General features: G+C 36.2%; 2 protein-coding genes across 2 annotated transcripts in view; one reads left to right on the top strand and one right to left on the bottom strand.

The window, feature by feature from the left end:
• Window positions 1-26,509, top strand: part of Dg (Dystroglycan) — a gene marked incomplete at its 5' end in the record, with an annotated part of 473,071 nt that overhangs the window by 87,432 nt on the left and 359,130 nt on the right.
• LOC141483465 (uncharacterized) lies at window positions 11,191-13,598 on the bottom strand. Its single transcript, XM_074178133.1, has 2 exons — window positions 13,245-13,598; window positions 11,191-12,255 (listed from the first exon to the last, which is right to left on the bottom strand). Exons 1-2 carry the CDS (start codon window positions 13,596-13,598, stop codon window positions 11,683-11,685), a joined length of 927 nt encoding a protein of 308 aa, XP_074034234.1. The 3' UTR covers window positions 11,191-11,682.

The following is a 26,509-nucleotide window of genomic DNA, read 5'->3' as shown; positions in this document are numbered from 1 at the left end:
ATTTAAATTATCAACAATCGTTTTAATTCATGTAACTATAATTATCAACAAACCATTTTATTCATGTTCCACAGAAATTGTAGTAAATTATTCGATAGTTACAAAAAAAGTATATATGACAAACATTTACTTCCAAAAATTTCAAACAATGAATCTATATTATAACTGTTCGCAACTTTTCATCAAACAAATCCATTCATGTAACATTTTAAATCAAGTGTCATTTAAAATAGAACAAATTTTGGGAAAAATCGTTTTTAATGTGTCGAACAAATGCATGAATCAATTAAATTCTAACAAATAAATTGTTAGTTGAATAAATTGAGGAATGAATATTTGTGACAATAAAAAGTAAAACGGCGTTCCATACATACAGGTATACCACACCTTTGGTGTCTTAAATTAATTTTACAATTTTCTTTATCTATTAATTTTTACAATAATGTCATTATGTAATGTTTAAATGTTATCGCTATATATCGAACAATTTTCAAGCAATATCAAAATTAATTTCACAATATTGCCTATCTAAATTTATTTTTGCAATGTTTCCTTATGTAATAGTCAGTATATCTAATAATATTATTTTAATAAGCTATATAGTATGCTAGTTGGTATTGGTCCGTCATCGTTATTCATAATATTATTATGTTTACTTATTTCTACACTGTCATAGGCATCTAGTTGCCTGATGCCAGGTAAATTTATTTCAGGAGCGAGTCTACAGAGAAGATGGATATCGAGTTTACGACTCCAATTGACCTCCCTGTAAATTCATTTCAGGAGCGAGTTAACAGAGGAGATGGATGTCGAAATCACGACTCCAATTGTCCTCCCTATAAATTTAGTTCAGGAGCAAGTTTACAGAGGAGATGGATGTCAAGTTTACGACTACAACTAACCTTCCTGTAAATTTAGTTCAAGAGCGACTCTACAGAGGAGATGGACGTCGAGTTTACGACTCCAACTGACCTTTCTGTAAATTCATTTCAGGTGCGTGTTTACAGAGGAGATTGATGTCAAAATCATGACTCCAATTGTCCTCCCTGTAAATTTAGTTCAGGAGCGAGTCTACAGAGGAGATGGATGTCGAGTTTACGACTCCAACCGACCTCCCTCCATATTCTGTTCGGGAGCGAGTCTACAGAGGAGGTGGATGTCGAGTTTACGACTCCAACTGACCTCCCTCTAATTTCATTTCAGAAGCGAGTTAACAGAGGAGATGGATGTCGAAATCACGACTCCAATTGTCCTCCCTATAAATTTAGTTCAGGAGCAAGTTTACAGAGGAGATGGATGTCAAGTTTACGACTACAACTGACCTCCCTGTAAATTTAGTTCAGGAGCGAGTCTACAGAGGAGATGGATGTCGAAATCACGACTCCAATTGTCCTCCCTGTAAATTTTGTTCAGGAGCGAGTCTACAGAGGAGATGGATGTCGAGTTTACGACTCCAACTGACCTCCCTGGAAATTCAGTTCGGGAGCGAGTCTACAGGAGAGATGGATGTCGAGTTTACGACTTCAACTGACCTCCCTGTAAATTTAGTGCAGGAGCGAGAGATTCTCAACTCCCCATCTCCTGATCCAATAACTGAACCTAAAAAAAAGGTTTGGTGGTGCAGCCAGGAATCGACTGAGTCGTCTCCTCAAGAGCGGGGTACCTTATAAAACCGCCTTGCACTAAATTCTTGAGCGGCGTACGCAGAATCTGTCTCAGGTGGAGAAACAAACCCCCATGAGCATATTAGCAAACGTTTGCGCTCAAGTGTTAATTCACCAAAACCAGAGGCTAGAAGCCCTGCACGCTTGAATCTAAGGCATCGTCAGGTTGTCACGGGTGTCTTGGGAATCTTGCACCTTGACTATCCGACTACCTTATTAACGATGAAATAGCAGAGCATATACTTTGTGCCTGCCCCGCTGGTGACCGAATCAGGTTTTTAGAGTTTGGCAGAGCCGTACTCTCACCATCTGACCTGAAAGACCACTCACCATAGGAACTAATCGGCTTCGTTAAGGAGCTGGGTTCATTTGGTCGAGTGTGAATAGGTGTGAGCCACAATAAATCCTTGCGGGTTGCGGTAGAGGGTCGAATAGACCCACCTACTTTGGACCTAACCTAACCCAACAGTAGGGATGAACTACGATGTCTAACAGGCCTTCTTACATGTCACTGTCATTTGAATCATCATATGCAGAGACTTGGACTGTCGGAAGAGAGTGTGGAAGTGTTTGGAAAATGATGAAATAAACCCTTGCGGGTTGCGGTGGAGGGTCGAATAGATCCACTCACTTTGGACCTAACCTAACCTAACCTACTTATTATACAAGACAACACAGTATTGATTCATAGAAGCGTGGAAGGGTATAACTTTCACAAGTCCACAAAGTATTTTATCATCGAATATGGTATTCTATTTGTCCTATAACACATGTTTTGTAAAGTAACTTGAGAAATAAATACTTTTATTTCAACTTTTAAACAACTTTTAATCGTTTCAATCTCCATTTCAATAATATGGTCTGCTATGGCTGCTAACGAAATTGTTTGTGACCAAAATTTTTATTCATGAATAGAAAAAACTAGTTTGAACGCGAAAGATGATATGCCACAAAGAAGTGGAGGGCATGGAAAAAAAATGTGTCTTCTTGACAGTGATGAAAAAAAATGTACTCGGGTTTTAAATCATTGGAGTCATACAGTTAGGCACATTTTAGTATATAGCAGATCTTTTTCAGTTTCACCCGTGATACAAATTGGTAATTTTTGGAATTTCATTCAACGACAATACTCTGTGGAAGGCCAGTTTATGAAAATCGGAAACCGATTGAATTAGAAAAAAGTTGCCCATTTTAGAGCTCATTTGAATAATGCTTCAAATAACTTACGAAATTCCGATTAGTTCAGAAGTTATTCTAAGAAAACCGAAATTCTCCAATATCGGTTGAATTTTTTCTGTCGTTATTTAATAAGATAATAAAAATCAAAAAAGAACATTTTCTTAGTGCTGCTTTTTAATTTGTACCGACATTTTGTCTCCGAGAAACCATCACAAATTCTCCTTTTTATATGAATCGGAAAAAAATTCACTCGAGTTTGATCAGAAAATTTTAAAACGTCACTAAATAAGTTCTAATTTTTTTTTTTCTAATTTTACTGACTTGCTATTTCCTACGGTTTTCCATTTCCTACATTCTTTACTGCATGATGTACATTTCCATGTAGATCATGCACTAAAGTCCTCTCGAAACAACTACTTTCATATGAGCAAGAAACAACATGATAACCCCATTTTTCATTCCGTGCGTCCTTCATACATTCGTTATGAAATTGAAATAGAAATTCCATTCTCGGGATAACTGCAAGACGTGTTAAATGGAAGAGCATTATAAAATTTGACTTACCTAGAAATCTAGCATCCATAAGATTTACTTCTCGAAGTTTCTGATTGAGAACACTTGTTTTCAATACTTCATCAGTACCTATTTGAATTTCTGAGGAAGAAAATACTCTCTTCTTGAACAACTTCACGATTTCATATCAACGAATGAGACAATACTGGAGACAATGCCGTTCAAATTAAAAAAATCAAAATGAAATGAAATTCAATGTTCATTTGGAAGTAGTTGTTTCGAGATACACACAACTTTGTTGGGGGATTATTATTGCTTTTCCCACTTTTTTTTGTATAAAAATGGAAAATTAGTGAGCCAAAAAGCTTATTTTAAACGTATCTTTCCAAAATAATATCTCCTCTTTCAATATTGATTTTTTTTACACTTTTTTTTTAATTTGCCCAAATTTCCATTTGAACTTATACAAAACTCAAATACAATATGTAAAAACCTATTATATGATAATACAGTTGAAACTGATTTGAGTTCTTGAACTCCTCGACGATGTAATACAATGCAGTAACTTAATCTGTCCTTCGCTTGACTAAACCGGAACATGCCTGCCCTATTAACTTCCGATTGTATGTTTTATAATAGCAGCCACTCCCTGCAACCATTAACCTATTAAGAGCGCGACGGAAGGCCCTTGAAGTTTGAATATTTTTGTTAGGGCTCTACACTTCAGATTAACTTTCCACCTGGATCTCACCTAATTAGCTCGTTGCTTATTTATATTATGAGAAGAATACAGCCTTGTAAGTTCTGCGGGAACTTGGTAAACATTTTTTTAATTCAGTTTGAGAGAGTTTACAGAAAGCTTGTTCAGAAGGCAATTAAGAACGGTAGCTTTTCAATTTAGAATTTAAATTTTTATGGGAATTCAAATAACTGGTCTTTCGTTTGGCGCTTCCTATTTTCAAATTTGAATAAAACAAATTGCGTATAAGATATCATTTCATTCGTTTGAAAAATCTATTGAATCCATTCTGTGTGGAAAATAACATCGTTCAAATGGATCCAATTTTCCATGACATAAATCAAGGTGAATTTGACCGATGGTATGGGTTATGTTGGCTTTGATGACCGCTGTGGTTTGTGGCTCATTCGCATACACATGCGACTTGAAACAAACCACACAAGAAAAAGTCTAACGGGGACAAATCGCACGATCTCGGTGGCCAGTTCACGTCACCACACGTGAAATGACCATGCCCTCAAATCACTTTTGCAGAATATCCAATGGGGCATGAGCTGTTTAGCACGTAGCACCGCCAACTCAAAATCCACAACAAACAGTGACTTTTGCGGGACTCATCGGACGCTCTTCGATCTCATGTGGATTGGTGTCTTCCCAAATTCGACAATTGTTTCGTTCACGTATCGATTCATCCAGAAATGGACCTAATCTCTGATGATGATGGACTCCAGACCCCATTTAGCGAATTTTCGTCGTTGTCTATAGTCGTTACCTTCAGTTCCTAGTTGTTGAATTATGTACGGGTGCAGGCCGTACATGCCGTGCGTCACGACGCAAAATTAGGCGAGTTGTTGTCTGTAAAGGCATAATTCTTGTAAGAGACGCTTCGGTTCTCCTGCACACTCTCACAGACAGCGGCGATGTTTTCGGCTGATCTTGCGTTTCGACAACGTACTGGTATTTTTCGATCGTTTACTGAACCAGTGGACTAAATTCATCAACCACATTGTGAATGGTTCTCTAGGTAGGACGATTAAGGCGACCGTAAAATGGGTAAAGCGCGCGATATGTTGCCCGAACAGAAAACCCATTTTGGTAAAACAATTTTATTATTTGCACGTGGTGTTGATGTAGCTTCAACATGATGTCCGTTGTCACCCTTATAACGAATGTTATAAGGGACAGAAAAGTGGACAGGTCACTGGGAGACATCTCCTTTATATCGGCAGGTATAGGCCAATACTCGCCGAACACACACTCTCTTATTGACGATAAATTCGGGCACCCGCATATGACATGCTGACAGTCTCATCTTCCTGTTCACACATCCTGCATAGAGGTGTGTCCACTAGCCCCATATTATGGTGGAGTTTTTTTTATTGACAGTGGCCAGTCAGAAATTCTTCTGTTAAGCGTGGATTTTTCCTGTTCATCGCCAGATATTTCTTCGGCGCCAACTTTCCAGGGTCGCCCAGGGTGATCCTGGCAAAATTGCATCCTTTGACTAAATCTAGGTGGCACTCTAGTATTAGCCCTGAGGTAACACGTTGTATGTTCAAGGCTAATACTGTCTGCTGTCAGTGCAGATTGTTATGTTTTTGCCAGACATTCCTTTCCTGGTTATTTCTTTTGCGGCGGTTGAGATACCAGCCAGTTCTGTTTGAACCACACAGATTTTTTTCCCATTCCTCACTTAATCCTTAGGCTAAGTGGTCTGGAGTACACTCCACATCCTGAGCCTTCTTTGGTATTTGAGCCGTCTGTATATATGTATACTGCATTTGTAGCATTTGACTCTGTGTTCTGTTTTATTTGTATTTTGTAGTATTTATTAAACACACACCTGGGTTCAATTGCATCACTGGTTGCCTGCAGCAGAGGTTGCGAGTAAGCGCTTCTCGCCATAGGCTCAGCCTAAATTCGAGGTTTACACCAGCCGTGCGCAATCGTAACATGGTCATTAACGCAACCTCCTCAACGTACAAGTCCAGAGGGGTCAAACTCGTAATTAATTCCATTGCCGCGGTTGGTGTTGTTCTCATGGCTCCTGTGATGTTTAAACAATCCAGTTGCTGTATTTGATATCATTTTTGGATCTCCCGTTGCTTGTAAAACTTTCGTTCCCCGTTAACATAGATCTTATTATTACAGTGTAGATCCAGGTGACCACACGTGGTGAAAGACCCCATGCGCATCCCACTGTCCTCCGACATTGCTCATAAGCCACATATGCTCTTTTTGCTTTACTCTCTCTTCAGAGAAGTTTAATTTGCTTTTGAAGATTTCGAGAGGTTTTAAGCACGGTAAACTTATTTTCTTGGTGAAAAGGACCATCTCAGTCTTCTTGGGATTGATCGACAGTGAATGTTCCTTACACCATGTTTCTATTAATTTGAGCCCATCCTGCGCTCTATAACATAGTGTGTTTACAAATTTGCCGGTCTACAAGATAACTATGTCATCTGCATATGCAACTGTGTAAAATCCATTATTGTTGAGGTGATTAATCAGGATATCCAGAACTATGTTCTATAGAAGGGGTGATAAGACTTCTCCCTGTGGAGACCTCCTCATGACCAGTCCTCTCACTGTGATGTCTTCTACATTGATACTTATTGCTCTACTAGAGAGCATCTTGAGTATCCATTCTCCTACTACCAGGGGTACATTCCTGGAGTGTAGTTGCTGGGTAATTGTTGGAAAGGTTGTTTTATCAAACGCTCCCTCGATATATATGAATATACCCAGGGTGGATTCTTTGTTGTCTGATGATCTTTCGATTCTGTCAACCACATGGTGAAGGGCCGAATCAGTAGGCCTTCCCGGAGTATATGTATGCTGATTTGGATGAGGTAAGTTGTGAACTAGTACTTCATCTCTTATTTACCGCTCACATAACCTCTCCATAGTTTTTAAGGAGAACGATGTGAGACTAATTGGTCGAAATGCTTTTGGTATGGTATAGTCCATCCTACCTGGTTTAGGTATAAATACTACTCATAGTAGTATTTATACTACTACGAGTTCTCTGCCTCTTCTGCCTGAAGAGGCATTAGCCTATAGCACACAAACATACCCAACAAATGAAATGTTATTAACCAAAAAATTTGAATAAACGATTTTCATTCATTCATTCTCTCCACTTACTGGGAATATACCTCAAAGCTAAATATTCCAACCAGGTGCGGTATAAGAATAGGAAGTCCCAATTGAAGTAGGGATGGTCTTATACCGTCAGATCCTGGTGACTTGAAAGGGGGAAAAGCCCGATATGGCCCATCTTATCTTGTCCTCGTCAATTATTGCACTAGCAGATTGCGGTGTTGTTGGTAGTTACGTCCAGTTAGTCGTTTCCATAAGGATCTCAGCACTCTCGTGGAGGTTGGCGGCTTCGTCGCCATTTTTCCTCGTCAGGATTTAAAGTTATATCTGAAGACTCTAAGGTAATTGCACATGCTCAACCAGGCCATTTCTCTTAGTTCATGTGATAGTATGTCTATCTTCCTCAAATCATGATCAAAATTTCGAAAGGAGTTTTAGACTTTCTGAAAGCGATGTGGAAGTTGTTTTAAGAAAATGAAATTACACCAGTCAATCAGATACTATTTTTTAACAACATCCAACTTTGAGGCATTGATGTTGATGTGATGTGTTCCAAATCATAAGGCTGAAGTAACTCAGCTCAAACTAGTTACGATGAAATTATGAAAATAATGAGTATATCCCAAGTGCGCTAAATTCAATTGGCTATGTAAATACATAGTTTTGTAAACTTCGTCAAGCAAATGACTTCAGTAGATAATACTTTGATAAAATCCCAAGAAAGTGGATTGAATTTTCACATTTACAAATTATTTACTTGCAAATATGGTAACTTCATACTCTTTCATCGAAAACAAAAATATTCTATTTAGTTTTAAGTTTTTTATTTGTTTCAGGTATGTACTGACTACATCTGTTCATGGAAAGAAGTCACATTATTATCATGATCCTGATGTAAATGGGTGAGTATAGAGTTTATTGTACATCATATATGTACATTATCAAAAGTTGCATATGCACTAAGTTTAATTTTTTGAAATATACGTGATTCATGATTCCTGAAATTTTGTTCATGAAATGAATCGAGAGCATAGTGCTATTCAATAAAATCTTTTACACATGGGAACTTCATCCCAAATTATGTTTTTACCTACGTGGTTGGGTTCGAAAATGCATAGTACGTGTTCTGTTGATTTCTTCATTGAATATAATTTGATAAATACTCCCCACGTATAAAAAACTTCAATATAAACTAAATTTAGAGCTCCATGACAAACGGCCCAAAACTGTATCCTTTTCAACCTGAGTCGTAGTGTTTTTATGCTTCTGTAATGGTGTTTCCAAAGTTCTGAAATTTTCGATTTCGATCCTAGACATTACTATACGTATTTGAAGACTTTACTAGATAAAATCATACAAATATAGTATATAAAAAATAACTTTTGTCTAATTTCTACCAAGATTTTCATTTGATTTAACCATTCTCAAGTAAACTAAGGCTCGATCCACACTATGATGCCGTTCTCACTCCGGTCTCGATCCGATCAAATCCCGCTGTGTCTACACTACTAGTTCGACATAGGACGTTTCTCGAAATAATTCGATAAATTGTACTCGCCAAAAAATGGAATTTAATTTTTCAATCGAAGAATTAGCGATAATATCTATTAGTTTGGACGAACAGAATACAAATGAAAAAAAATTACAATATAAAATGAAAAGAAGAAGAATGTGGATGCATCTCAGTTTACTAACGAGAAAAGAAGAAGGCGAATATCACACGTTATATCATCATTTGATAGACGAAAAAGAAAAGTTTATCATTTATGATCAAATGTTATAAATAATCAGAATCCCACGATTTATTACTAGCCATGAATGGAAGAAAAATGTAACGTCTCCTTGTAAGACCGAAGAAAGACTGGGGTTGAAACAGAAACGTATTCACACTGTCATGACAGGTCCGATCTCGCTCCAGTCAAATATTCTTTTCGACCAACCGGTACCGGAGCGATGCCGGATCGGAACCAGAGCGATACGATGGTGAGAATACTCTGATTCTTTCTTGTTTGAGAATACTTTACCGGACCGGGAACGGACCGAGACCGGAGCGAGATCGGACCGAGAACGGCATCATAGTGTGGATCGAGCCAAATACAGTTTGACAAACAAATCCTTGAATATACAATTCCAGTCAACTCAGTTGGGAAAATCATCTCCAATTAAAACCAAAGAATTGATCAGGAATCAACTATATCTGAATAATGAAGAACCCAAAGAACTTAAGAAATATGCTATCATAAGCTATTCGGGAAAGCTCTCCATAAACATACGTCATCACTAGGGAACAAGTTATTCAACACAAAACCTAAAAGGAATAAACGGAAAAAATCAGGCTTACATAGACCAGAATGTGGTGACTGTTCAGCAGCTTTTACAGGTCAGACAGGCAGAAATTTCAACATGAGGTACCGTAAGCATGTGTTATCAGTACTTGCAGTAAAAGAAGGGATATGAATTGGTTGGAAGCGTTGGAAATAAATATATTGAATAAAAAACCCCAATTTCAAAACTCTCTATGATCAACTAGAAATATGCAGCTCTCTCTTCCTGAATTTGGGAATTTTGACTATTGGTATTTGGAGCAATCCACAAGTAGTGTTTTGGATGGATAGTCAATAATGTTGATATGTTATGGAAGTTAAATAATTATTATCTAACATAAGATATTGATAATTCAGGTAATATTTCAGGTACCTGGAGGACATTGACTATATCATTGTATATTTAGATTTTTTTGTCAAATTGCGTTAGTTCACTTAGAGTGGTCCAATAAACCGAAACCCGTCGTAACAAATAAAAATCTTAGTAGAAATTAGACAAAAATTATTTTCCCTATCCTATATTTAATATGACTATGAAACAAGTGAAGTCTGCTTTTCGTAACCGTTCCGTTTTCCTAAGGTAGGCTTTTTTCCTCCAGATTCAATTCTGAAAACAGACCATTTTTCTCCTAGTGATCAGTATTGATAGAAAATCAAGTGTTGTGTGACGTTTTATCATTCTGTTAAATTGCTGCTACATTTAAATCCTTTCATTTGTATGGGAGAGCTAAAATGGAGCAGAGCGATGCAAACATCACACAACCGTGAAAGATTTTAATGGGCCCAATATCATCTACCCTTATATGGTAACTTGTTTATCTCACTTTATTCCTCAGCCAGCTTCGTATCAAACTCAGATTGTATCAGATCTATTTTCCGGGTTCATTTTCCACGGTCAGATTGCCTTTCTTTTAACTCTGTTTCATTTCTTAAATAGTTCACAAATTAGATCATTCTTGTTTTAATCTCACAATTGTGACTTCATGTCTACAATGATTTTCATCGGGACTCTTTGTTATTCGATTTTTTAACAATATTTGCATACCTAGTGTTGATGAGCAGAAAGTCAAATATGCATTGCCATGTTTTCTATCACTGCGATCCTTCTGATTTCTTGAAAATCATTTTCCGTTAAAAATATCTTCGATAAATGGAAAAAGGTATGGAAGTTTTCTATAAATGTTATTATTGATAAAAGTTTCCTCGTCATAACACGGAAGGTTCATTCTGTTGGGATAACATAAAACCAGTGCCTTCCTGGGGCCGTGATAAATTCATTCTTCAATACCGAGGTTGATTGTTGTCAATTGGGATCTCCGAATTTCATGTTTGTACCAAATTACCGAAAAAAAATTTTTTTTCAATTTTTCCATAATATGAAGGTGTGGGAGTGTATCTGTCTGTCTAGTGTGTGTGTGTGTGTGCGTCTGTGTCTTTATCTGTATGTGTGGATATGTGTGTGTTGTCTATGGTACGTACGGTGTGCGTATATATGTAGGTATTTAGGTATAAAGCCGCATTTTCACGTGTCAAGTAGCTAAAGCGAGTTACTAAAGCAAGTAACTAAAATTTAGTCCGTTCGTTTTAGTGAGCGTTCACATGTGTAGGTACCTGCTTTGTTGTTTAGTTGTTTAGTACAGATTAAACATGGCAGGAAAAGTGACGCGTGCAGCAGTGCGAAATTGTATATTGACGTTATGTGGCGAAGTATCCGAAATACTTGCAGAAGAAATGAACAAAAACAAAAAGAAGCGTTGCTGGGTACGTAAATGGCTGAGTAGAAGAGAAAGATATGGTGCTTCATCTACGTTATTAAGAGAATTAGCAGCTGAAGACGCACCAGAATATAGAAATTGTCTGAGGATATCTCAAGAACAGTTTGAAATATTGCTGGCTCAAATTGCGCATCAAATTACGAAATACGACACTGTAATGAGATCGGCTGTTCCAGCTAGAATAAAATTGGAAATCACATTGTCCTATTTAGCCACAGGGAATAGTTATAGAACGTTGCAGAGGTTATTTCGTGTGTCAACACCTGCAATCTCCAAATTTATACCCGAGGTGTGTGATGCTATTTTTGAAAGTCTGAGAAAATATATAAAGGTATGTATTTTTTGAATATTTTTATTGCGAACAAGTTGTTGATGAACAAAACATGTTAAATATTGGAAAAAGCATGTGCTATCATCTGTGATCTTCTAATATCGTCGTCATAGGTAAGATTTGCTTCTGCATGGATTATAGTGCTGAAGCCATCGCTATACGAAGAAGGCATGTCGGAATATGTAGGGGACTGCATTGGTGTAGAGATGGCAGATGGGGCGTTAGCACTGCTGGTATGTGTGTCTGTGTCGTACCGAATACTCTGGAGGTCTTGGAGTTTAAAACTGGTAAGAACAGACTGAATACGTTCCTGTGCTTTTATTGCAGAAAAAGCAGTTAACGTCATTAATTGTGCAGCAACACTGCGACCAAAAGCTATGTATTCATGTTCATTGGCAGGTTCATGTGTGATAGTTTCGGTTATTTTTTTTAGGTCGTTAACTACTGCAGTAACCTGTCTCAATTTTGCCGTAGCTCTGATTTTTTTCTGTGGTGGTTCCTGAGACTTTTCCTGTGGTGGTTCCTGAGACTTTTCCTGTGGTGGTTCCTGAGACTTTTCCTGTCTGGCAGTCATTATTGCCTCTTCATCTTGTTGTTGTTGTTCGTCAACTGCTTCTTCGCGTTGCATCTGAAATAGAACAAATAGATATACCGTATTATGTATTTTAGGTACCGGAGTCCCAAGAAGAATGGAACGTTATTGAAAAGGGGTTTCGTTTGAAGTGGAACTTCCCCAAATGTTACGGTGCGATTGATGGGAAACATGTGACGATTCATGCGCCGGCAAATTGTGGTAGTGAATTCTTCAATTATAAGGGTACTCACAGCATTATTCTGTTAGCTCTGGTAGATGACAACTATTGTTTCTCCTATATTAATGTTGGATGTTCTGGAAGACAATCCGATGGTGGGGTTTTCCAACAATCATCTTTATTTGAAGCCCTAGAGAATGGTTTATTACCAGATGGTGGTTTCATCGTAGGTGACGATGCATTTTCATTGAAAACATATCTGATGAAACCCTATTCAAAAGTAACACTGTCGGAAAATCAGAAAATTTTCAATTACCGCCTTTCACGGGCAAGACGGATAGTAGAGAATGCGTTCGGAATTCTGCTTAGCCGATTTCGCATTTTTGAAAAGCCTATGGCATGCTTACCAGAAACTGTGGACAAAATTATCAAGGCCAGTTGCGCACTACACAATTATTTGCGAATCACTTCTCAGAACACTTACACACCAAATGGATCGTTAGATGAAGAAGATAGAGAACGCGGTCAGATTAGACCAGGTTCTTGGAGAAATGACAGTAATCTACCCTTGCCGTCAATAAGACCTTTGGGGAGTAATCATTCGTCACGACGTGCAAGAGAACTGCGAGATCGACTCTGCCAGTACTTTGTGGGCGAAGGTGCGGTGCCATGGCAGCAACGGATGATATTTTGACTATACCTACTTTAATATTAATATTATAATATGTACATACTTATTCCGTATTTGGTTACATAGCTGGAGAGATGTATTGCTTTAATTTATTACAAGTTGATACTTTCGGGACGGGAAAACACGTATACGGATTAATTACCTATCATATGAACACTACTATAATATACCTACATTGAAATTATCCTGCGTGGGCCTCTTATTATCCTCTATATTACGTAAAAATGCGTCCATTTCCTTGAACCATTTCACACTGGGGACATAAATATCCTCCGCTCCTGCTCCAGACTTCATCGAGTCCCTTATTTTCTTTTTTTCTTGAGAATAAGTTGACCTCAACGCCCGTATTTTGTTCTTGATTTCAGGCACTCCGAATCCTTCTATTCCCATGATCTCCTCAATTTCCTTATACGCCGCGTCCCGAGCTTGTTTATTTTTATAAATCACAGCCTTTGTATCCCATAGACATCGCCTTTCCCGATACTCTTCTACAAACTTTATTGTAGTCGCTTCACTCCAACGAGACATTTTCAAAACACGCCACCAAATTAAAACACAACCAACCTTGCAGTCTGTACTATGAACTTGCCTAAACTGAGCTGTCTACACTTGTTTAGTCGGCTTGGTAGTTGCTAGAAAGCGAAGGTGGGAGAGGCAACTTGCTCAAGTAAATAGAACTTTTTCTATTCACTTGACTAAACAGTTTACTAAATTATGTACTTGCGCAAGTACTAAATCAAGTTGTTTACACCATACAAGTTACTAAATTTAGTTACTTGCTTTAGTAACTCGCTTTAGCTACTTGACACGTGAAAATGCGGCTTAAATGTATGTATGTATACGTGAATGTAAACACGAACCTTGCACGCATGTGAATTATTTGTGTATGAGAGTATGGAGGTAATGTATATATGTTAATTTGGGTCAAAGTTTGTAACAGAATTTTAAATCAGTTTTACCCAACCATTCAAGCTGAAATTTTGCATTCACGGTTAGTTTGGCAGACTAGTTATTTTAAGCACTGCTTTCATATGGGAATCTAATGAAAGGGGAGAAATAAAATGATGTCACTCTAAATACACTATGGCGGACTAATTATTTCTAATCATTTCAATGATATGGGTACCAAATGAAAGATTTTACTCAAAAAAAAAAAACAAAACATAAATCCTTTATGGCAGACTCCCAAAAATGTTTTCATGCATATCCTCGATATGGCTATCGAATGAAATCATAAAAAGGGAAAACATTTTAATAATTCTAAAACAAGAAGGCCGTCACACGAATTCTGAAGGGATTTTAACCCGGCAAACTTGTTTCTATCCGTGCTAAGAATCACACGTTGAGAGATAAGACTTCGTTAGTCCTTAGCTCGCACAAGTTTTGACATTCTAAAGAGTGAATAATAAAAATAATTTTCGTAGCATGACTAAAAAGAACAAATCTACCATCTTTCAAAATCCAACTCAAATATAATTCTTAATATTCACACAAAAACCTTTAATAAACGGAAATAACTTCGAAGTTATTTCATTTGGAGAATACTTCAAATATCCAAATGTCTCCAAAGCTCCACTTTCAGAATCCAATCAATTCCGCAAATACTACCGGACAGCAAGATTACCCAATATGCCATTATAATCCGGTAGATCTTATTGTCCAGTTCTTTGTTTCGGATGTGTGTCTGCAGACGACGTAAACTTGGCACGGAACGACAGGATCAATTTGATTTAGTATCGCCGCTGGGCCAGGCTCCGTTTCCAATGGGGTGCTCATTGTGGTTTCCTTCAACTAAGGCCCTGGATTATGTTTGCAGTGGGATGGTGTGTACACCAGAGAGATTGAAATTTAATATTTTATACTGTTTAGACTCTAGAGAATTTAATAGAGTTATAAAGAAGGACCGGTTCTGGTCTCTTCACGAATCGTGTTCCGCTCGGAAATGTCGGATTATATTGTTGCAGAAATTACTTGGTTCCTTGAACGAAAAAGTATTTTGTTGACAAAATGAACATGAAAATTTTATAATATCACAATATTACAATATTTCCATTCCAAAATTTCTCCTGTATTTTTGATATTTCATTAATTTTATTTTAAAATCTATTTGCAATCGAAAAGTTAGCTCCTACAGGACGGCTGAGGGGAGAAGTACTATTATGTGTGAAAGTACCGAGATTCGGCCAATAAAACGCAAAATATGTATTATTCCTCCAAATTTATTGTGTTGCCTTCAAAGTAGGTCCCTTCCGGAATAATGCACTTACGCTAATGAACACGCAATTATCAATACAATTTTTGTGTGTATTTTTTAAATCGACTTCTCTTTTATGATATCTTTTGACTAAAAACGGGTGGTTATTTGAGTTTTAGAAAAGGAAACAGCCAGAACCATATCAAGTGAATACGGTGGCTGTTCATTAGGATATGTCAGGATTTTGACTAGCAATTCGTTGACAGTGTGAGATGGTGCGTAAACGTGGTGAAAAATCCATCAGTATTCTTTCCACATATCTGGACTTTCTTGACAAATTTGCTCTCTCAAACGGCGCATAATGCTCAGATAATATTTGTTATTTACTGTCTCACCTTCCGGCAATAATTCCAAGTACACATCACCTCGGCAGTCGATAAAAAAACTGTTAAAAGTCACCTCCACTTTTGATGGAAGGCTCCAGTCCGAAGCTTGTTGACTGGTTTGCATATCGAACTCGTGAACCCATGTCTCCTCATCAGTTATAATGCTTTTTATGAGTGTTGACTCGTTCTTACATGTCTTCAGTAACTCTATTGAGTTATTGCAGAAAATTCAGGTCTTTTGATCATACGAGGACTGTCGTATTTTGAGGTATCGGTTTATTTGTTGCGTATATCATTCAAGAAACCTCATCTATTCAAGAATCAGGAAACGTTTCTTTTTTTGTTGAAGAACAATATTCAGTCTACTCTTTCTTGTCATCTGTCTTAAATTTTTTCCATTTTTTTCTTTTCTAATTTGCTAAAATCAAAATAATCTTCAGTATACTCGATATAAAGATTACATTTTTATATTTATGTGAGCTCTGGTGGAAGAACTGAATATGATTGTATCTTACTTCTAAACGAGCAAGAAAGAATACAAAGCCCATAGAAGTTCAGAAGTGACATTTTCGTGTCACCTAAAATTTTTAGGACTCACCCTGACCACCAGAGGGCGATGGCAGTACGATGTCAGTTTTTAATGTGATTACCAACAGAACGGGATACCAGTCGCTGACGCGTAGGGGAAGGTCTGGCAAAGTGAATACATTGAGATATTTAGGGCTTTAGCAGAAAAGGTATAAGGTACAAAAACAAAATAACTAGCACAAATCAGTCTTTATTTATTGCTTTTACAATAATCATCATCAGTTACCGTTTATAATTAAGCAAATAAGATTTTATAAAGAACGAAATTATTCACTTTGCCCAGATTCCCGGGTAAAGCGGATACAGTACTCGGGCAAAGTGAATACACACATTTTAATACACAGTTTTCTTTTAATATTTGGGTTGGAATTGTCGGTGACCATCTCATTGGGCCTCACTTCCTTCCACCTAGACATAATGGAGAAGAATACCGAAAGTTTTTAGAATTTGTTTTACCTGGACTTTTAGAAGAAATTCCAATCATGGAAAGATTCCGTATGTGGTACATGCACAATGGTGCTCCACCACACTTTAGTGTAGTGGCACGGCAATTTTTGGATGAAAATTACTATAATCGCTGGATTGGGAGAGCAAGCCCACACCCATGGCCACCTTGCTCACCCGAAATGAATCCTTTAGATTATTTTTTCTGGGGACACCTTAAAGCGTTGGTATTCAAAACTGCTATTCAAAGTGAAGAGGATTTACGGAAGAAAATCATTAATTCATGTGACATAATGAGAAATACGCCAGGTATTTTCAGAAGAGTGCAAAATCCAATGATGCGGCGCTAGACGATTGTATATAAGCCGAAGAAGGCCATTTCCAACACTTAATTTAATGGAATTCGTTAGTCCAGATGTTGTTATTCAATATTTATTGTCATCGTTTCATAATTAGTAATGAAAAATTGTAAAAATAATAATTTTTTTAAAGAAACATTTCATTCCCCATATTATTTCTTGTGAGGTCCAGGGATATGCAAATAGGTCGACTTTTTTTTTAAACTAAGCAAGATACTAAAAAATTCAGAGGACCAAAAAGTTTTATTTCTAATTGCTTAATCCAAAGAAATAATAAAAATTGCACAAAAGTCATTGGCGTACATTTTTAAGTCAAAAATATTCATTCAAATCCCGCTCGATACGTCACTGGACTTAATAAATTGAATCGCGTTCGGGCTAAATTAGCTCCTTAATGTTATAAATACCATTGCCAAATTACAACAAAATTAGGTAAAGGATATTTAAAATATTTACGAATAACTTTTTTTTTATTTTTATTTCAACACCCTGTATCTTGAGATCGAAGGATTTGCGGACCCATGTTTATATGAACACTATTACTATGTTGCTGTATCGCTACTGTTCCAATGTTTTGACAGAATCAGAATCAACGAACTCAGGCGTGCGCAGCGTTATAGAACAGTGCTTTCAAAAAATTGTTCTGCAGCGCCATCTAGTGGCGAGTTACAGAAAAATTGATAGCCTTGAAACCTTCTCTATGAAAAATTACTTATACATGTCAAGTTTCATCACGATCGGTTGAGCGATGTAGAAGTTTATCAATTACCAACCAACCAACCAACAAGCAAACATCCATTTTATATATTAGATAGATTTCGTTTTAAAATCACCTAAAGAATCGTCTGTTAAATTTATGGTACATACTTAACACCCTGTAATGCTCAGAGAAACATTTTTACTTCGAGACAACGCAATGGCGAATCACTTTTCTTTCAAAAATTTAATGCAAATCCCGCATGGGATGTCTTTTTTCGTATGGAACATGCGTGCTACGTTTCCCAAAAATCTTTTGTGGAATATACACATTGAACTCATATGTCATAAACCGAAATTAATGTTCTCCAAGTTCGAAGTCCTGCTCTCCCCACTACCATTGAGGTTGAAAATGTTTTATGACGCCTCAGTGGAGAATCATCTTTGATACGGCCTATTAGTATGGAGTGGATCCTTAAAAATTCATTTGTATTTCATAGAAGTTCCAACGGCGTTTCTTGGGAATTGTGTTAAAAAAACATACATCTGAAGTTTGCTATTCGAAATCTCTTTTTCCCGAAAATCAATATGTATTACTAAAAACAAAAATATGACCAATATACGTTAACGATACAACAGGTTATACCACAAATCCAAAAACAAGTCCCAATGCTCATAAACATATTGCTCCCAAATTATATAACACATTCCAACATCAAATTGAAAAAAAAACTAATTAATTCACTTCATTGTATGATTTTCACTATAAAGGGTTTTATAAAAACCGCGACACGTGGTTTACTGTTCTATATTTGATTTATTCATATAGTCAATGAATTCATATCCGACCTTTACAGGTAGATTCATTCATTAGAAAGTAGGCATACAAGTAGGTAATATGAGTATAAAATAGTTGTAATTTAGAAGTAACTGTTGTTTTACGCTTGAGAAAGCTATTGTATAGCGAAACAAGTGTCGCTGTTTTTTTAAACCCTTTAGTGGAAATCATACATTGAAATGTATTAAATAGTTTCAGTATGGATTTTCAGTTCTATTCAATTATCAAATTGAAAATATTGAAGATCCACATCGCTTCAGAAACAAATTGACATCGTTCTCTCGTAAAAAATCCCGACTCCATTGACGAATAGTGTTTTGTTTTGTATTTTTCAATATTTCCTTTCATTCGCTACTCATTCGTAAGTGAATCAATTTCGTACAAAATCTTTGTACCTAGTAGTTGTTAGTTTATATATATTTCCAAAAATATACTGCGTTAGCTTGTTATTCTGTTTTCACTACAAGCTTTCCGAGAACTCCTGTTACCAATAATCAATATTATAACTACAGATTCAGGAAAACTTAGGTGGTTTCCTAAACATTTTCCGTAACACACTGGGTATATTCTACTCCTACACTATATACGAACACTGAGATGACTATAGAGACTCGACAATGAAAGTTTGCGTAATATTACGAGAAGATTAAATAGTTATTTGATCCCGGGTGGCTGTGTTAGTCACACTCCCATATTAATTGGATCTCAGTTTAATCTATGTGATTAAAAGGCCTGATGCCAAGTGATCTGTGCGCTATAATGGCAATGCTAGCATGGCCTTAATGAACAATGCAATGGTGGGTCTTTAAGAACGTTAACCTCATTCGTTTGTCATGCGACCAAAATAAACGTGAATCCTTGCTTTGAAAATGTAATAGAGACGCACAACTTACTTTACATAAGTTCAATTGCTTTTATTAGTCTACTAAAATAAAGTGGAATCTCTTCTGGAAAAACGATAATGTTGACTTCATTTAACTTCATTCACATCGGAAAGCGTGTTCAACACTCATTTATATGCAATATATTTGAGCATTTTTTTTATTTTTTTGATACAGTAATATGTTTGTGTTGAATTTGATATTTCAATTGGTGAACTGAGTACACCATTACCATTCATTCATTGTATGTAATAACAAGTAAACGTATCCAACAATCAGCATTTTACCCGTTGTCTCAAAATTATTGGAAAGAAGTATAAAATATCAACTTGTGGAATTATTGAAAACATATAATATTTTGCCGGATACTCAATCTGGATTCAGAAAAGGACACAGCTGCGCGACAGCCCTTCTGAATGCGACAGATCATATCTTCGAGGCAACCGACTCGGGAATGATTACTGTTCTAGTTCTCTCAGACTATTCGAAAGCTTTCGATACCCTAAATCAGGGGTCTCCAAACTACGGCCCGCGGGCCGAATGAAACAATGTAACACTAATGGTTTTGAACCACCATCATTTTCTGTAGCCTTTGACACAAGTGCAACAACTCTTTTACTTTTACCATACATATTTTTGCCTCCATCAGTTGTTATAGATTTCAAATTTCTCCATCGAAGGTTCTTTTTATTAATAGCATTTTCAACTCCCTTAAAAATATTTGTCCCAGTTGTCGTGCAATGAATACTATCAATATCAAGAAGTTCTTCATACACTTCATAGCTTTTATCTACTCCGCGAATAAAAATCAACACCTGAGCAGTATCTGACACATCCGTTGACTCATCCAATGCTAGAGAAAACCACTCATGAGCCACGGTGTTTGCTGACAAACTGACACTTTTAAATAAATTTACCTCTTCGGGGCAAATTTCTTCGGCTACTGCAATCAAGCATTCTTTTATCATTTCTCCATCGGTGAATGGTTTGCCACGTTTTCCGATTTCAAGAGCCACACGAAAGCTGGCGCGAGTTGCAGACTCTTGTTCAGTATTCGCTTTGGTAAACAAAGATTGCTGCGATTTGAGTCCGCGTTTCAAAGCTTCAAATTTTTCCTTCTGCAAACTCCCTGTATACTTGGAGTAACTTTAAAGATGTTTCGTTTCATAGTGTCGTTTAATGTTATAGTATTTGGGAACAGCTATGGTTTGATTACAAATTAAACATAGCGCCTTATTACTGGACTCAATCACAAAATACTGAAAGTTCAATTTTTCTTGGAACGTTCTGCATTCACTGTCGATTTTTCGCTTCTTTTCCATACTAACAAATCACACATAAAAACAATAAGTCGAATCAAAATACTTTTATTGACGGGTGTTACTTTATTTCACAATAGACAGTTTCGCTTCTTTCGCCTTTCCTACGCAGACTAACTCGCAGTTGCGCCGCTAGCCTTTTTTATATGCAATTATCACTGCCATCTCGAGGTGATCGGAATACACTAGCTAGAACCAGAACTTTCTCGAACCAACGCGGTAATTCCAAATATTTAATTATGCCTAATGCCACATATCGGGTAGCTGAAAAAGATAGTACATAGTACCACTACTCGCCACTAGATATCGTTAAGTGTCACAATACATAATAATAATTGAAATGCAAAAAAAGCGTAAGTTTGCTTTGCAGCTATTCTAGTCTAGAAATATAGTTAAGGGCAGAACAAGCTGAAAAAATCATTATGGCCCGAAGGCTTCAAAGTTTGGAGACCCCTACCCTAAATCATTCTTCTCTGAAACATATCCTATGATATATTGGACTCTCAGAAAAATATGTTATGTGGTCGAAAGCAGCGAGTTGTACTCAATACTAGGGTTTCTCAAACAAGAGAACTGACATGTGGGGTTCCACAGGGATCCATTTTGGGACCAATTCTCTATGTAATTTTCACAGCGTTTTTCAAAAATGTTATCTCGCATTGTTATCTACAAATGTATGCGGATGATACTCAGGTGATGTATTCCTTCCACCCTTCAGACATAGTGAATGGTTGTCCGAAAATTAACGAAGACCTTGATAGAATTTTCAAAATATCCAAAGATCATTCTCTCTCATTGAATCCAAACAAATCTAAGGCAATGCTGTTCGAGAGGCGAAATGACAGATTTCTTCACCAAAAAAATGATTGTGTTACTATCAATAACATTCCTGTACAATTTTGTGATGTGTTGAAGAATATTGGGCTCTGGATAGATTACTCCTTACGATTCGAAAAGCATATATCGGAATGCATTCGTAAAAGTATCTGGAAAATGAAAATCTTGTTTGGATCTCGAGCAACTTTGAATTTGAATCTTAAAAAAAAACGCTTTGCGAGTCTCTAGTTCTTTCTATCTTTACTTATTGCGATATGGTCTATAGATCTTGTCTTACGGCAACATCTGCGCAAAAAATCCAGAAAATCCAAAATTATTGTCTCCGCTTCATCTATGGTATTCGTAGGCGTCAACCTATCAATCATAAGCTACGAGAAGCCGAGTGGCTAAATATGAAATTTTGCCGACCACTTCACTGCTCCACCTTATATCATAAAATAATTATTACTACCCAAACTCCCTCCTACCTTTATAGAAAAATTGTGTTCCGCACTGATGTTCACAATCTTAATATAAGATCGAAAGGTACTATAACACCACCAATCCACAAATCATCATTGTTTGAGAAGAAGTTTTTTCTATAATATATCGGCCACCAATGCTATTCCAAATGATTTTAAGAATATAAAAATCTCCTTCTTTCGGAAACATTTGTTTGAATTTATGAAATCCTCTAATATCTAGAAAGCGGTTATTTGAATCAGCATATATATCTGTAGTTTTACTCAATTTTCATTAGTTGTCTGCGATCTTTTGATCTTTTGTTCTGCTTGTCTAAAGGTTGAGTGGAAGACCATCTTTGCACTCCAGGTGCTCAAGATGAACTTCGCCGTTTCAATTTGCATGGGAAATGTTGTAGAGTATTTGATAGATTTTATTTTTTTTGTAATTCTGTGTTCTACTGAATAAAGAATAGTATTATTATTATTAATTTAACAACAACAAAATTCAACAGGCTACCTTGAAGAGCCTTGAGACACTCGATTTCCAACTGCCAATTCGGTAGTTACATACGAGTATGTATTTGTTTCTTCGTCTTACTCATGGTTTATCTTATAACATTCTATGGGCGCCCAGTTAGAATAATCAGACATCCAAACGTGAAGCATTCACAAATACCATACTGATATAGTTTATTTTGTTAAAATCGATACTGAACGCAATAGAAGACATGGCTCAGATCACAGACTAATCCCAACCACGCCCTTGTCCAATTCGAAGGAATCAAGGATCATCTCATAAAACCTTCAAATGGCGGTAACTTTGGAACGAAATCTGTTCTGATTCATTTATTCATTTATTTTATATTTATTACCAATACAGCCCGTTATAGACTAATTACATCAATAAACTTTTGGAAAATACACTATGATAATAGCTATTGTATATTGATCGTAATTACTAGAATATTAATTACTCTTTGGTAATACCAGAATTTTCGGGAGTTATATTATTTCTTTCAGAAAAATGAAATAATTGCTCTGAAATAGTATTTTTGACAGTCTTAGAAATAACCTATAGTAATAGTAGGTGGTTTTTCATTTTCTTAAAGTTTCTCTTTATTAGATATGGGAGACCCTGAAGCGGTTTCCATTCTGATTGTTAAAACTGCCAAGTGATTTGATTAATTCATTGAATAAGTGAAATGTTCGATAATATAATCGAATTAAGGTTTTTTTAAATGAATCCCGAGAAATATCATCAGGTTCACAAGAGTGCTTATTTTCCAATCTATATTTTATAATATGAAGAACTTTATCTTTGGTGTTATTTATATTTGATTAATGGTAAGTATCATAGGAAATATTTGCAAACAAATTACCATTTACATTTTCAATTTTGATATTTTTATTATAGTTCCTACCTTGGTAATTAATATTCTTAGATTTCAATAATTTATTAATAGTAGACTTTGTTATTTTAATTATCTTACTGTGGAGTTGTTTCACCTGAATAAATAAAAAGTTTGGCAATGATTTATTTAAATTTCCATCAGATTATTAACATCTTCGCTCAACCAGTTTTCATTATATGACTATTTTTAGAGTCCCAACATGAAATGTTACCGTTGAAAATATGTTATGAAATTAAATGAAAATGTAATGATACGAAGTTTCACCAATGCTAGATCTATGCGTGTGATCTCAATGCATGAATAGTATAGTGAACTATCGCACTTTTTTCATTCAATCATTTGTCGATTGTTATCTAGTTGCTTATAGGAACTTCTCCTGTTAAATAAAACCATCTGATTTCCGAATCGATCTGCAATTTATACCAGAATACAGACTTCGAATTCTTACACGACTTTCGTCTGTTCAAGAAAGGTTCAGAGTGGCGAGGTGACTTCTCGATAGGTTGTAAGTTACTTTGTTTAGGTACACTGACTAGTTTATGTGATTCTATGTAAATCATTTGACAGGATAAAAACCATTATAGGGAGCCAGTCTTTCGAATTTGATGAGCATTTTTTTGCTCTATAGCTTCAGCCGAATGGTATATACCAAGTCGTTTGTCTACTTGGTCCCCATGTAGAGGACTTCCGATCTTCTATTTGATGGATTTTCTCCTCGTTCTTTTCGATGGACGTTGCAAAGGCTTTTTCTCAAGGTAACATGTTACAGCGAAAGTTGACACAAAAGTACCCCTCTCGAAATCGTCCCAGGATCTTTCGATGCAGAAGTGTTCTATCGCTCGATTCCTAAGAATTAGTCCAGGACTGTAATGTATGCTCCTGGTATGAACAGCTAGTGTACTACTGCTATCTTATTCGATTTTTTTCACTTGTGACACAATAGAACATCGTGGAGAAGTAGGAAATCTTACTGAGCCCAGTACCTTTGTAAACTGCAGTACAAACTCCGTCGTTGAGGTATTCATCTGAGAAACGTAAATCTCTTGCTGTTCATTTGCCATTTTTGGCTGTTCTCTCTCTTCTCTTCGTGGTCGGTCATCTATGCTTACCTCAGCCTGTGCCTAGTCACGTTTGTGATCTATGCTCTATTCGTGAATCAGTGTTATTTTACGCTTGAGGAAGCTACTGTAGCGAAACACGTGTCACGGTTTTTGTTGAACCCTTTATAGTGAAAATCATACAACTCCTTCCAATATACTATGAAAGTTACAATTCATCTGGCTTTCTCTCTAGTTTATCGACAAGAAAATGGCGGACTTACCTCAAATTTTCCATATTGAATTCGTACAATAATTTTTTTGACAGTATGAGATGGTGTTATCCACAAAAAATAGCATTATTTTATCGAGGATTACATATTAATCATTTTCCGATCTACTAAGAATCCTTTTTTCAACATGAATTCGTCAAATTTGTGTTTAAAGAATCCAACAGAGAAATGTATTGAACAATGATTTGAAATGCAAAGTTATTCATTTCAGAAGTGTTCAACAAAAAACTAGGGTTTCGTTATCATCGTGACCTTTTCTCTTTGGGGAGCCTTCCATGACTTTATTTGCTTTGTCAATAATCCCATTAACATCTTCAAACAAGTTTTTTTTGGGGTGGATCACAAGTATCCAAATTTTGTTGATCTATAATTATTTCATTTCTTAGATTGTTTCGTCCTTTTATTTTGTCACTTTCCTATATTTTTGAATTTTTCCAGATAACTCTTTGCGTTCATTGCCATGATTGTAGAAATTTCAATATATCTTGGTTTATTGGGATTGAAAGGTTTTGGCTTTCTACTACTCAGTCTTGATACAAAAAAAAGGATGAGGGAATCTTCCAAAGAAAGGAAGGAAGTGATCAATTTTTTTTGTATCAAGATGGAGTAGTAGAAAGCCAAATTTATCTTGGTTTAGTTTTTTCTCCCGCTTCTGTAGCTGTCGCGTAGAAATTACAGTAAACCCAAGGTAAATTTCGTTACAGGAAGTAAGATCTTATTATCTACGAGGCATTACTGTGGCAGGTTCCCATGAAAAATTACTGGATTGCCAAAAAGCGACAAAAACTCATTTCATACCACGTTATTCATACCACATTTAGTCTGGATTTTTTCCAATTCATTTCATTCCGATTTATTAAATGAACAATAATAAGAACTGTAACCTTTCGCGATCGGATATACCTGTATCAACACTATTTGCTTGGTTTGTTGATCATGTAAAGCAGGTTTCATGTCTGACATTTCGTCTACAACTGCGGAGTAACTTATCAATCATTCAAATCACACCGTATAAATAAAAGCCAGTTCAGAATTGAATGTTTTTTGCTACTTATTGACGGTATGGGTTCCAAAAATCAAGTCAAAGAAATTATATGCCAAAATTCCACAGAAATCAAGATTGTGGAGCAGTCTATATTATTTGAATATTTCTTTGATAGGAAATTCAGGAAACACTATAAACTGAGTTCAAAGCTTCTGAAGTGGGTTTATGCTTCTATTTATTGCTATAGATAATAATGCAAATCAAAGAACGAAACAATAGAGCTGAAACAATAGTCCACAATTTGATGATCAATAAAAACACAATGCTTACATACGTTCGAAATTGGACTCCGCATGAAATACTCCAAACAAATGCTTTTCACATGCGAATAAATCTGCATTCCGTTAGCAATAAACGTGAATAATGATACGGAATAAAAGATAATGGAATTTCGATTAGGGTTTATTTGGCGGAGTTGGTATCACAAAGACAGTTTTGAGTCTTTTCGGAGAATGTGAAATGCATGAATTCAATAAATTGAGTTCCATATTAAATATTCTATTTGCTACAAATGAGTGGCTTTGAATGATATTTTCCGTTTCACATGAAAACCTGATTTAAACATGGGAGTGAAATAAAATCAATCATCTAGAATGGACCAATGAAAGCGGAATGCGATCAAACCCTCAAATCGTCAGTGTAATTAAGGGACAATTGATACCTATTT

Source organism: Leptinotarsa decemlineata, unplaced genomic scaffold, assembly GCF_025532065.1.
Source record: "Leptinotarsa decemlineata unplaced genomic scaffold, Ldec_3_MD MMD2_tig00003348_RagTag_RagTag, whole genome shotgun sequence".
Taxonomy (NCBI): Eukaryota; Metazoa; Arthropoda; class Insecta; order Coleoptera; family Chrysomelidae; genus Leptinotarsa; species Leptinotarsa decemlineata.
The sequence above is the reverse complement of the archived record's forward strand: the minus strand, read 5'-3'. Positions and strand labels throughout refer to the sequence as shown.